Here is a 12,094-nt window from a genome sequence, read left to right on the forward strand (position 1 = left end):
GAAGAACTTGACTTTCGTGAGGTATCTTTTTCAGCAGAGAAATTATTGCTGAAAAAAATCCTTAAAAGTTGTTCAAAGTAATTTCTGATGCAGTTTATTTTTCAAAGTTTTTAAATGCATCTCTTTCCAGACGATTTATACACTTCAATTCCCCCATTTAATTTTGGATAGACTCAATGAATTGATATATCAAATGTCAAGCAGGCTGGCAACTCTAGTTCTTGATAATTGTTGAAGTCTTCCATACCACAAAGACTTACAGTATATAAATTATATTTTGATTTGTATTTATAAATCAGTTACTAAATCTTGTTCTAAATTACGATTTAAGTTTTGTTTTGATTTATATTTATAAATCAGTTCTCAAATCTTGTTCGAAATGACGATTTAATCTCCAAACTGGAGCTCACCATTAATAGGACAAAATCTTTAAATGCAACGTTTGGAACTAGGTTTACTAAAGAAATGTTGTTTGTGGGTAAAAAGTATAAAGTGAAATACTCTCGTTTGCTGATTTTATAGGAATTATTGCTAGTTTAAAAAAAAGAAATTGTAGGCTATCAGAATTTGAATTTACTTTTGGATTATCTGAGTTGTTTAATTAATTTTTTTTTTTAAATGGGGTGAGGCTGTAGCAGGCTTTGTGTGTTTTGTTATTAAGAGAAGAAAACTAGTATGTATTTCAATGGTTCGGATGGTCTTTGTGGTGCAGAAACATCGATTGATCTTTTTTTTTTTTTCCTATTTTGTGCCCTGTTCTCGATGTCCATAGAATTGACTAAGTAATTTCTCAAATGGGTACTAGGACTCAGAGCGATGCTCTAAACTTTCTTTCTACAGATACCCAAATTTTTAACTATAGGCTAATTGGTTCGATAGCCTAAGAATTGTTGTCAAGGAATTCCTTTTGTATCAGTGGTGGAACATCAGGATTCAGATCTAGTAAACGTTCCTGAAGAGTTGCCAGCTGAACTTAACAATCTTATTGTAGAATGCTATGACGGTCCTTCCATGAAAATTCCAGTAGGAGAAAGACTTTCCTACTTTCATCAAACTTTGGAGAGCTTTGTCCCAATCCTTGGGTGCTGGCTGTAGTCAAAGAAGATTAACAGATTCCTCTAAATTCCATTCCTCCCTTGTCCAAGAAACAATCCCATTTCCAAATTATCTAACAAGTACAGAAAAGACACAAATTTTTAAACTAGAAATTGTGAAACTTTTTGGAAAAAGCTCCAGGGTTTTTTCAATAGATTATTCTTAGTCCCTATTGTTTCAGGGAATTGGAGACCAGTTCTAGATGTTTCGACTCTCAACAAGTTTATAGTTTTCACAAAATTTTCCACGGAAACTCCCTCATCAATTCTGGAGTTGATAAAGAAAGAAGATTAGATGTTTTCAATAGACCTTTTAGCCGCCTTTTTCACATCTTACTCATCCCAATTCCAAAAAATACCTTTGTTTCGTCAATGAGTCAAAGGTTTGCCAATGCAAAATGCCTATGCTTTGATCTCAAGACAGCCTAAGTGTTCAACAATCACATTTCTGTGGATAAGAGTTCTTTATACATGGACTATTGGTTATTTTGGAGCATTTCTTTGGAAAGAATTCGGGATCACCAAGTGTAGTTCTGGTCTATTCAAGCACTTCCTTCTGATTCCAACTCGGAAGATTATGTATTTGAGAATGATAATCGCAACAGTTCCTTTTCAGGTTTTTTTTTTTCCAACAAAGGAAAGGATTCAGTCTCTATTTCTAATTCAGATGGTTACAGTTTATGCCAGTTCAGAAGTAGATAAGACTTCTAAGGTCCATGACTTTCTTACAGTAATTCATTTCGATGGGACACCTGAAGATGAAGGTTTTCCAATTTCTTCTTGGTTAGCATTGGAACAGAATAGTTAATTTAGACACTATCTGGGGCCAGGGTGTCACGGTTATTTAGATAGGTATTCTGGGGCCCCGTTTTTTCAAAATGTATTTGAGATGGTTTGTTACAAATAATCTAGACTACACGTGAGTCTAAAATGTTTATTATTTTAATACTAAAAATAACCTATCTCTTAACTTCACTGGCAACTCACCTCCATCCGAGTGTGGGTGTCAACAACATGAACATCAAAGAAGATTCAAAGAAATAAATGGAATTTATTTTAGTAATACAGTAAAATTTATTTCTATACTCTCCTGATATTCATATACATACATACTCTCCTCCCGACTGACTTGTGTTAGTGGATAGAAAATAGGTTGGACTTCGAGACTAAACAGACAAAGGACTTGTGGCTTGACAAGTCATCAGGGAATGCCATAACAACTAGCTTGTCTCATTTCTTAATAGAGGTCTAAGTCTATTAAAAGGAAGGAAAATTTTTTTAATTTCATGAATAATTTTGATAAAACCAAAGTTTCCATAGAGAAGCAATATGAACATCAGGCGAGTGTAATAGCAAATATTATTAAAATTCCGTTAATTCTCTACAACTGTTGTATATGAGAACATTTTATATTACATTTGAGATTCTTTCAGATAAAATAACAATCTCAAGTAGGCTACTGATAGCTTTTAGTTTTTTAAAAAGGTTATGCAATGTTTTTTCACATCAGGTACTCTGAAACAGCCACATTCTGTCTAAATAAGCCTGTAAGAATGTAAAAATAATACTTGATAACCATGCATTTCTTAAACTTGAATACTTCTAGACTTTTATCTATCTGTTTATGAATTCTTTATCATAATTTTCATATATACATTTTGTTTGTAGGTGTGTGTATAAATTTTTTTTATCTACAACTTACAACGATATGATTTAATATTAATCTCATTTAACTGGTGTCTCAGTCTCCTCGTTTCCTCTGTACAGTACTTGTTTCAGGGTTTGATTAATTTTGTTCTCCTAACATTTCATCTTCTCTTTATTGCTGTTTTGGTGACATAGAAGCACATTATTGTTAAAGAACCTCTCCTCTTTTGTTTTCATTCCCAATGCCTGCCTATTACATGTGACTAAACCTTGTGATCATAAGGTAGGGTACACAAGATTCTCATTAGTTGTAGATCAGTGCCAATTTATTGATAACTGCCTCCAATACTCTACTGAGACAATGGTCTCAATTTTTCATATATGGTTGTTTTTGTAAATATATTTTATCTCTTAATGTATATATGCACCGTTTTCATATGAATAAAATTGGATCTGGATACATTGTTTTCTTTTGGGGTCTTTCATACCTTTTATTTGCTTGATCACATTAACTATAATTTTCTTATGAGGGTTGGTTGTAATTGTTGATTTTACAAATGCAGTTGCTGGAGTGCAATCTCAAATGCAGTGTGCTAAGTGGATGGTGTGTCGAGTAGTCTTTTATTTCCTTGGGATGCTGGTAGGGTTTTGTAGTACAGTACAGTACAGTACAGTAGAGTACACTAATGTTGGTGGTATGTACGGCCTTGGATAGTGTTGTGTAGTGTAGGTGTGCTGCTGCCTAGTGCCACCTCTCCTCGTTTTCACCCCCGCCCGCCGTCTCTTTTCAGATGTGTCAGCCTTGATGGCAATCGCAAATGCAGTACAGGTGACGGCGCCTTCAGACCGGCCCATGAAGTGTCCATTGTGTATGAGCATCATCAAGCAAGCACGAAATCTTCGGCGCCATGTATTGAAGCGGCATCTTCCTGCAGCTAGGCGTGGAGAGATTACTGAAGCTGATGTCAAAATTGTTCTAGAAAGGAGTCTGAAGGCTATCACTGTAACGCCTTTGACAGAAGATGAGTTACGGCAGGTACAACAGCGAGTTCGGAAAAAAGGGAAAGGGCGCAAGAAAAAAGGTGTAGCTTCTTTACCAGCAGGTGTTAATGGATCTAATATAAATGAAACCGAAGTAACTATACGGAAGCTTCCCCATAAAAAAGGTAAAAAAGACAAATCTGGGAATCAGTCTGCAGCAAATACTAATAATACTGGTATAATTGGTGATGGAGGGAATAGAGAAGACATTTTGCAGGAAGCCTTAGCTGCTCGAGATAAAGATATGACTGGCCAAGGAGTGATGGACTTAGCCACTGGCCAGCAACAGTTACCTCCAATATCTGTAGTGGTCTCTCATACTGCTCCTTCAGGAGGGCAGATGACTCAGCCAATGTCCCTTACTGTCACTCAAACGGCGTCCGGAGTTCATGCTCGTATTCCTGCAGAGGCGGCATTAGGGGCGGGGGTGCGACTTCAAGCTGATTCTCCTCTTCCTTTGCATCGGGACCTTCCAGTAATGACACCTATGGCTTTTGAGCCCCAGGTAACCATCAGTGAAGGAATGATAACCTACCACACCACCTCTCCTTCTCAAGTTCCTGCCCAGACAACTTCTGCGGCACCTGCTTGCTACACACCTACTTCTTATTGGGCACCAACTGGAATGCCAGGCCTATCTCCTGGGACCTTCCAGGCACACCAGAGTGTATTTGCTCCAACACACACAGATTATTTTGCTGCAGGCATGCACATGACTCGGCCGTCTGCATTGGAGCGGATGCAGCAACACCGTAGAAAACCGTACCAGTGAAACTTTCCAAGTTTATGACATCTATCTCGACAACCATCTACTCTAGCACGATTATTTGAAGACTAGAGTATTGTAGTTCATAATGTATAGCTCTAGTTAGAAGTATGGATGCTGGTGGGGAACAACAGGCTAGATTGACAATTTCACGAACTGGACCAAGATCCTTGTGCAGCGCCAATGATCGTGTAGTCATTAGAGTACAAGTTTTATATATATACATACATATATATATATATATATAGAGAGAGAGAGAGAGACAGCAGTATCTGATATATATTGCACCATGGTCATTTTATTTTGTGCTGGAAGTACAACTAAATTTAGGAAGTGAGTACAGTACTGTAATGTAATGTTTTATACATTGTGTTTTAATCGTTTCAAGTGGGAAGAACTGATGGTAAGTGATGTCTCATGCTTTGTAGACATGTTATGGTTGTGTTTTATAAGAAAATTATTCCTAGAGAGATATTAATTTGAGAAAAATTAGTCGGTTACCTTGTGTATCAATGTATTATCTGCATACCGAAGTGTAATGACCTAAGAGTACAGTATATGCAATAGGCATGTTTTAGTGATTTACCTAGTACATACAGTATTATCATGCTGTATTTTAATGTACAAATGCAGGTATTTGCAGTATTTTCTTTGCAGTCTTTATACTTCCTGTCTATTTGAAATAGCAATTTTTCATTGTAAATATAAATTTGTATCGAGTGAAATTCTGTAAGCAAGTAGAATTGCATCTCATAAAGCCATGCCATTCTATTGTAATGCAAATTTACATTAATAGTAATTAACATAACTCCTGAAATCATTCAGAGTTTGTCAATATTCTGACAGCTACCGCTATTGCCATTAATTTCATAGTAGAGAAGGTGGAAATGAATTATTTTTTGTACAATGTTTGCGGAATGGTTATTGATTATACAGTACTTGTAAAAATAAAGAACAGTAAGTTGAATCTGTTTGGATTTCAGACAAGGAATTAGTAATGCTGATGGACTAGTCTTAGTCTAAGATATTTCATCCAGATGATTAATGTACGTACCTATAGTAGTTAAGTTATACAGATTTATTAAAGAATTCCATACAAATTATGAAATGTTTTTTTTTTTAATATTTTTAGCATTTATGATTTGACACTGTGCCACAGAATTGGTAAAAACATTGTGATAACTATGGAAGCAACAGTATTTTCAACCGCTGCAATTCTATGAATATAATTTGAGTTGAGTCTGTAGCTTTATTGTGTATTTTAGAAGTGTTCAAGGAACTGTCTTAACATAAAATTACATGATATTTTTCTAAGCTTTTTTTTTCACTTTGCTTCATCTTATCTAGCTTAAAATGAAGTATATTAAAAACTAAACTACAGTATCCATGAAGGGAAATTATTTGATTTATAGGATCTAAAAAAAAAATTGTCTCATCATCTATGTTAAAATAGTCTTTGTTTTAGGAACACCTCTTGCTTGGTGAAAGAGGGCAGTTTCTTACTGCACTTGATTTTCATGTAATTCAGAAGCTGTATCTTCATTTCTATGTTTTGCAGAAATTGTGGATGAATTGAGGTCAAGGGGTTAACAGATTACAGTGTTATACACTCAGTAGTCTGAAAGTAAAGTACAATGATGAGGTTTTGAAATTTATTCTCCCTGTACAGTATATATACCTGTATATATAGAGAGTTCACACGTGTTTTGTATGTGGTCACAATTTAGTTATTCATGGGAGTAGATTTTGCAAAGTCATTGTCATTGAAAGGAATAAATAGTGAGAAAAGGTTATGCATATGATGGTATTGTACTATACAGTAAATCCATTTTAAACGTAATTGTCACTTGATATTACAGATAAATTTTGAAGTTAATAAAACTATCAAGAATTAGATCACCCAGATACCAAAGAGTAAATTACTGTATAACATTTTTGAATCTCATTTCTGTACTCATACTTTTTTCTTAAAGATAAATTTCCTTTTTTATCTAAGAATATCAGTTTGCAATGTTCTTTCTCAACAGTTTTCTTTTAGCTTTACTATATCTTGATACAGTATATCTGAACATTTTGAAATAAGCTATGTTTTGTCTGTTTATGTTTTACAGTACAGTCCATGCAACTCGATGTATCATAATTTAGTCTCCAAATGAATAATAAAGCAGCCCATGATAGTGTTGTGCCTGTAGTTTAGGTCTCTGCCAATGGTTATAAATTGTAAGTTTTGTACCTCAGAAATATAATCCCATCCTTTAAGGTTAAAAATACTGTCTCGAGTTGACAGTTATTTATACGCCTTTTTTCTTTCATAGCCATTAATTTCACTTAAGAAAGGAAAAGCCTTTTTTTTTCTTTCTCTCAATCCAGGTCACATAGAAAGATGGGCATCTGTCAATGAACTTGTTTTCTGGTAAGTATGCATTCAAACTAATGTTCAGCTTTTTATAAATTGAGACTATTTACATATGCTTAAGCACAAGCATAGTAACCTACTATATTAAAAAAATCTATTAGTCAATATTTTTGTAACAGTGCTTAAGTAGGCATCCAAAAGTATCTTATATTTGGGTATCATCCATTTATTGTAATTCTGCTAAATTCTGTAAGTATTATATAATGTATTTTTTATATTTTAAAATTATGAATGCAGAAGCATTGGTGTTTTAAATTACAGTATATAATTGCTATAAGGATTAACTATTTTAGCCATATTGATATTATATTGGGAGACAGTTTTCTTATATTTTCTTAGGAGGTAAATGATCCTGTATTGTATTTTCATTTAATGTAGATTATCATTTTGTTAGCTTTCTTTTGATACATCCAAGAATTCCAGCCCTGATGCCTCTGTTTAATTAAAGTCATGTATATGAAGATTATATAATTGCCCTGATTTATTTCATTAATAAAAACTATTAAAGAGAAAATTTTTGATACTGCATTTCTGAAAGACTGAAAGATTCAGTGTATGAAGTGAACTTTATGGTGTATGTGTGTATTCATCTACTGTATACAGTATTGTATTTCCTTGATAGAATTGATTATTGAGGAGTATAAAATCCTACAGTATTTTGGAAGGATAAAAAGGAAATTAGGATGCTGAAAAGATGATATTAATTACATCTTTTACAATGCTGTCACATTAATTTGCATTTATGCACTTTAATCTTACAGACATTTGTAAAGTAGCTAGAATCACTTAGAATCTAAAAGATAATTCCCTCACCACAAGTATAATTATCAACTACAATTCTTAAATCATTAATTTATTTATCACTATACATCCTATAGTCCTGTCAGATGTTTCAGACATTCTGTAAATATTTTGGGAAATTTATGGCCAATTAATGCCAAATGGTTAGCAAGGATCAATTTGTCTATCAAATATATTTCTCAGTAATGATATGCAGCATTCTACTTATAGTAATGCATCTATAATGTTGATTTATTTTTCATGAATGATCAGTGGTATAAAATGTCCTAATTTTTATCACTAATTTCACTGTCCCCGGGAGGCTGAAGAGAATCTAAGGTTACAGGGGGACCAAAAGCCTAAAAAGTTTGGGAATTTTAACATTACCGTATTGTTACCAAAACAAGATGATTATTCATTTGTTTGAACTCAAGTTTTTATTCACCAGTCATCACATGGGACTGAAATTATTTTTATGAAACAAATAATTTAAATTTTGCTTCTACTCGAAGAATTAACGATGTCTAGGCTACCCCAAAGTAAATTAAATTTTGATAATTAATTTTTTTATTCCTATACTCACATGATGAAATTCATATTGCTCTGTCCCCAAAGCTAACTGAATATCAACATTACTGTAAACCCCCCCCCCCCCCCCCCCACAAAAAAATTGTCTTCCCACCGAAGTGGTTAAAGTCATCCTAATTCAGTCTCCATATCAAAATTAATTTCTTGTCCTCTGGGTGGATGGTATTTATATGAACATCAGGTGAGTATAGAAATACAAAATTTCAGACTTCTATTAATCTCTATGAACCTCTCCTGAAGTTCATATTGCTGACTCACACTCTCTGATGAAGGTGGGTCATGATTCTCATGAAGGAACGAGAAAGGAAACTTGAGTCTTAAGAGAAAATTCCATTGACCTGATACGGTTAATTGTGGACCGTCTTTCAAACATAACATAGATAAACTAGAGGGCCTTGAAAATCCCTTTTCTCTGAGGATATTGTGGACAGTCTTTATTTAGCTTGATGTAGCATGAAAAGGTTTGGAATTAAATGGTCTTGAAAGAGGTTGCTTGAGAAGTATGATTGTATTGGCACCTCCTCGGTCACTCTTTATTACAAAGTACAAAGGTCTGTCTAAGACCAAAAGGGGGCCACCAGTGTCATAATGCTCTTCATCAATAGGCTACAATATAATTCAAACTTGTCTTGTCCTAAACTAGTTTATCACTGCCCAAATCATGGCGAACTGCAGAAAATGTACAGAGCTGGATGAGACCAGGCTTGTAACATGGCACCCGCATCTCATACTAAAGTACCCAGAGTTGGTGAACTAAACATCTCTATTTTATTGTCTAGATATGTTGCAAACCAGCAACCACCAATTCCAAAACCCTGGAAATACTTCCAGAAAAAGATGCCATTCGTTAGGAAGAATTAATGTTCTTTCAACTTTATTGAACTTTTTGAATGTTTAGTTGTCTTGGAGGAGGAAGGATACCCCTCCAATTCGTCTCAATAGCCCTGCTCAACATAATATATATATATATATATATATATATATATATATATATATATATATATATATATATATATATATATATATATATATATATATATAATTACTTTTGGAAAATAGTCATTGAACACATTATAGTTTTTTATTTTTTTTTTATTTTGAGCTTTGGTATCCGACTGTTAATGTAATTTTATCTTTAGAATCTGACCTCTACTGAAAACTAAAAAGGACGATTGGAGGACTGGTGTATCACGGACAGTACTAACAGCTTAGGCTGTAAACGACTGTGTACTTAATCATACAGGATAAACTCTTCCCCTATCCACTCATAACCAGTTTGGTAAATGATGCATAACAACTAATCATCGTAATTTGCGAAAAAAGCTCCCCCAAAAATCAACCGAACTGTAGCGATCAGCTGCGTTCGAAGGAATGGGAACCAGGAATGTATAGGGGCACTTGAAGGTGATAGGAGGTGTAGCGGCTCCTTACTTATCCTTCCCCTTAGTGGGTTAGACTGGGTAAGGTCTGTTTGGGGTGCAGATATCTATGGTTATCTTAGGATACGTCCCTGATTATACACGATAGTTAAGGATAGTCGTTTCCGGGGGTTGGAACCCAGTGATACCTGACGGTAATTCTCTTGTAATATCAATCGCAGAAATATTATACTGTAGAAAGTTGCCAGAAGGAACTTCCATCAGGACGACAGGGCTCGAGCCCAAAAATAGATTTTTTTTCCTACGTCAAAATACCTTTCATCCATCTATTCTTTGATTTATGTCCTTTCTTGGCATAATGGAGCTGAAAATATAAGTAGGCATTAGTAGCTTAGCTGGGGTATTTAGTAGTTTTGATTAAGCATCTAGTAAAAAAAACTAGCTATTGAATCATCAGAAAACCATTTACTTTACCCAAGCCTGTAAAATGTCAATTTATTAAGAACAATCAAATGATACTTTACTGTACATATTGTATTAGCTGTAAACGTCTGCCTTGTGAAACAAAGTATTTCATCGCCAAAAAACTTCACTTACTCTTCTACGTTGTGTCAGCCAGGAATAATTATTCAAAATTCCTCATATGATCACATTTTCACATAATTACTGTACGCCAAATATTACTGAAACAGAGAGAATTGACTGAAAACTATTCAGAGCACCCTGGATATTTGTCAAAAGTGAAATCCACCTACAATGACAATCTATTGTACTTATCTCTTTCACAAGTAACTTTACTCAGATTCAAAATTCATAATTTGAATTATACTTATTTATACATCAGACTCGCCTTGGCTGTTTTCACGCTATGCGTTTTGCCAACGTCGATAGATGTGTTAGCGGCACGGCGAAAACTGTGGTGGTTTTCTAAATGTTGCCCCACACAGCTGCATTGTGGTGGGAGATTTGTTTATTCTCAGTCTATGATGAGCTGTACTGTCAACCACAGTGGACACGAGAAGAAAGAGTGTATGATGGCTTTAGTTGGCGCATTTAAGAAGGCAAGGAGACAAATGATGAATCTATTAGGTACACCATTTGAATGACCAGCGAGAAGCATTAGGTGCAATTTACTGGCCTAAATGTTTTGTTCTCAAATGAGTCGAAAATTATAAAATAATAAAATACAAAATGTTGGAATTGCTGGTGGAAAGATATAAAAAAGCAAAATGAAATAAAAAAAAAGTTTCTCTCTCTCTCTCTCTCTCTCTCTCTCTCTCTCTCTCTCTCTCTCTCTCTCTCTCTCTCTCTCTCTCTCTCTCTCTCTCTCTCTCTCTCTCACCAACGAGCACCACTTTTAATTTTGCTATGATTAATTTTCCTTTCAAGTCATTTCCATTTTAATCACTGTTATTTCTTGCAGTCACGACAGGGAAGAAAGACATTTTCTTTGTATCTTTACAAAATCCAAATCGAGTTGTTCTCAAAGAAGAGCCTTTTAGTATTATTATTATTATTATTATTATTATTATTATTATTATTATTATTATTATTATTATTATTACTAGCTAAGCTACAACCCTAGTTGGAAAAGTAGGATAATATTCTTATATAATTCTAACAGTTACATTACAGTATTTCAGAGACAAAAAAGTCATAAAAAGTTAACACAAGTATAGAACCCATTAATTTAGATTAATTTACATCATTTAATTAAGATGAAATATTACGATGTGGTCAAATTCTGACTTTTGTAGTCTTCGAGACTTTTATCTCACAACACAGAAAAGTTAGCAAGAAGAGGAGCTTTTAGCACTTGTTGGAGAATTGGTAATGTTACTCCTCTATGTAAATGTGTTTGTGGTAGCTCAAGTCCCACTGATTACCGCCCAATTTCCATAACTCCCATATTATCTAAAGTTTTTGAACGTCTTCTGGCAAAACGTCTTAATAGGTTTGCTGAAGGTAATCATCTATTCCCTAGTTTGCAATTTGGTTTTCGGAAAGGCCTTGGAGCATGTGATGCCCTTCTTACAATCTCCAATGCAGTACAGAAATCCCTTGATTGTGGTCGGGAAGTTCGTATGATTGGCCTTGATTTTAGTGCTGCCTTTGACCGTGTTAATCATGAGGCCCTTGTTTTCAAACTGAAACAGTTGGGATTGGGTGGGTCGTTTCTTAGCATTATTATTGATTTTTTAAGTAATAGATCTCAAAGAGTTGTTGTTGATGGGCACCATAGTGAGTATAGGAATGTGATATCCGGTGTTCCACAGGGTAGTGTTCTTGGCCCATTACTTTTCATACTATATACACATGACATGTGGTTTGGCCTAGAAAATAAGCTTGTTGCATATGCAGATGATGCTACTCTCTTTGCATC

At 34.5% G+C, this 12,094-nt stretch overlaps 1 protein-coding gene across 2 annotated transcripts in view; it reads left to right on the top strand.

Moving 5' to 3' along the window:
- Positions 1–3,445: 3,445 nt before the first annotated feature.
- Positions 3,446–12,094, top strand: part of LOC137643965 (transcription activator GAGA-like) — a 14,182-nt gene continuing 5,533 nt past the window's right edge. For both annotated transcript variants that reach the window (XM_068376787.1, XM_068376786.1), the window contains exon 1: positions 3,446–6,961. In XM_068376787.1, coding sequence (XP_068232888.1) covers positions 3,547–4,554 — 1,008 coding nt within the window. In that variant the 5' untranslated portion in view covers positions 3,446–3,546 and the 3' untranslated portion in view covers positions 4,555–6,961. The remainder of the gene's footprint in view (positions 6,962–12,094) is intronic.

Source organism: Palaemon carinicauda, chromosome 7, assembly GCF_036898095.1.
Source record: "Palaemon carinicauda isolate YSFRI2023 chromosome 7, ASM3689809v2, whole genome shotgun sequence".
Taxonomy (NCBI): Eukaryota; Metazoa; Arthropoda; class Malacostraca; order Decapoda; family Palaemonidae; genus Palaemon; species Palaemon carinicauda.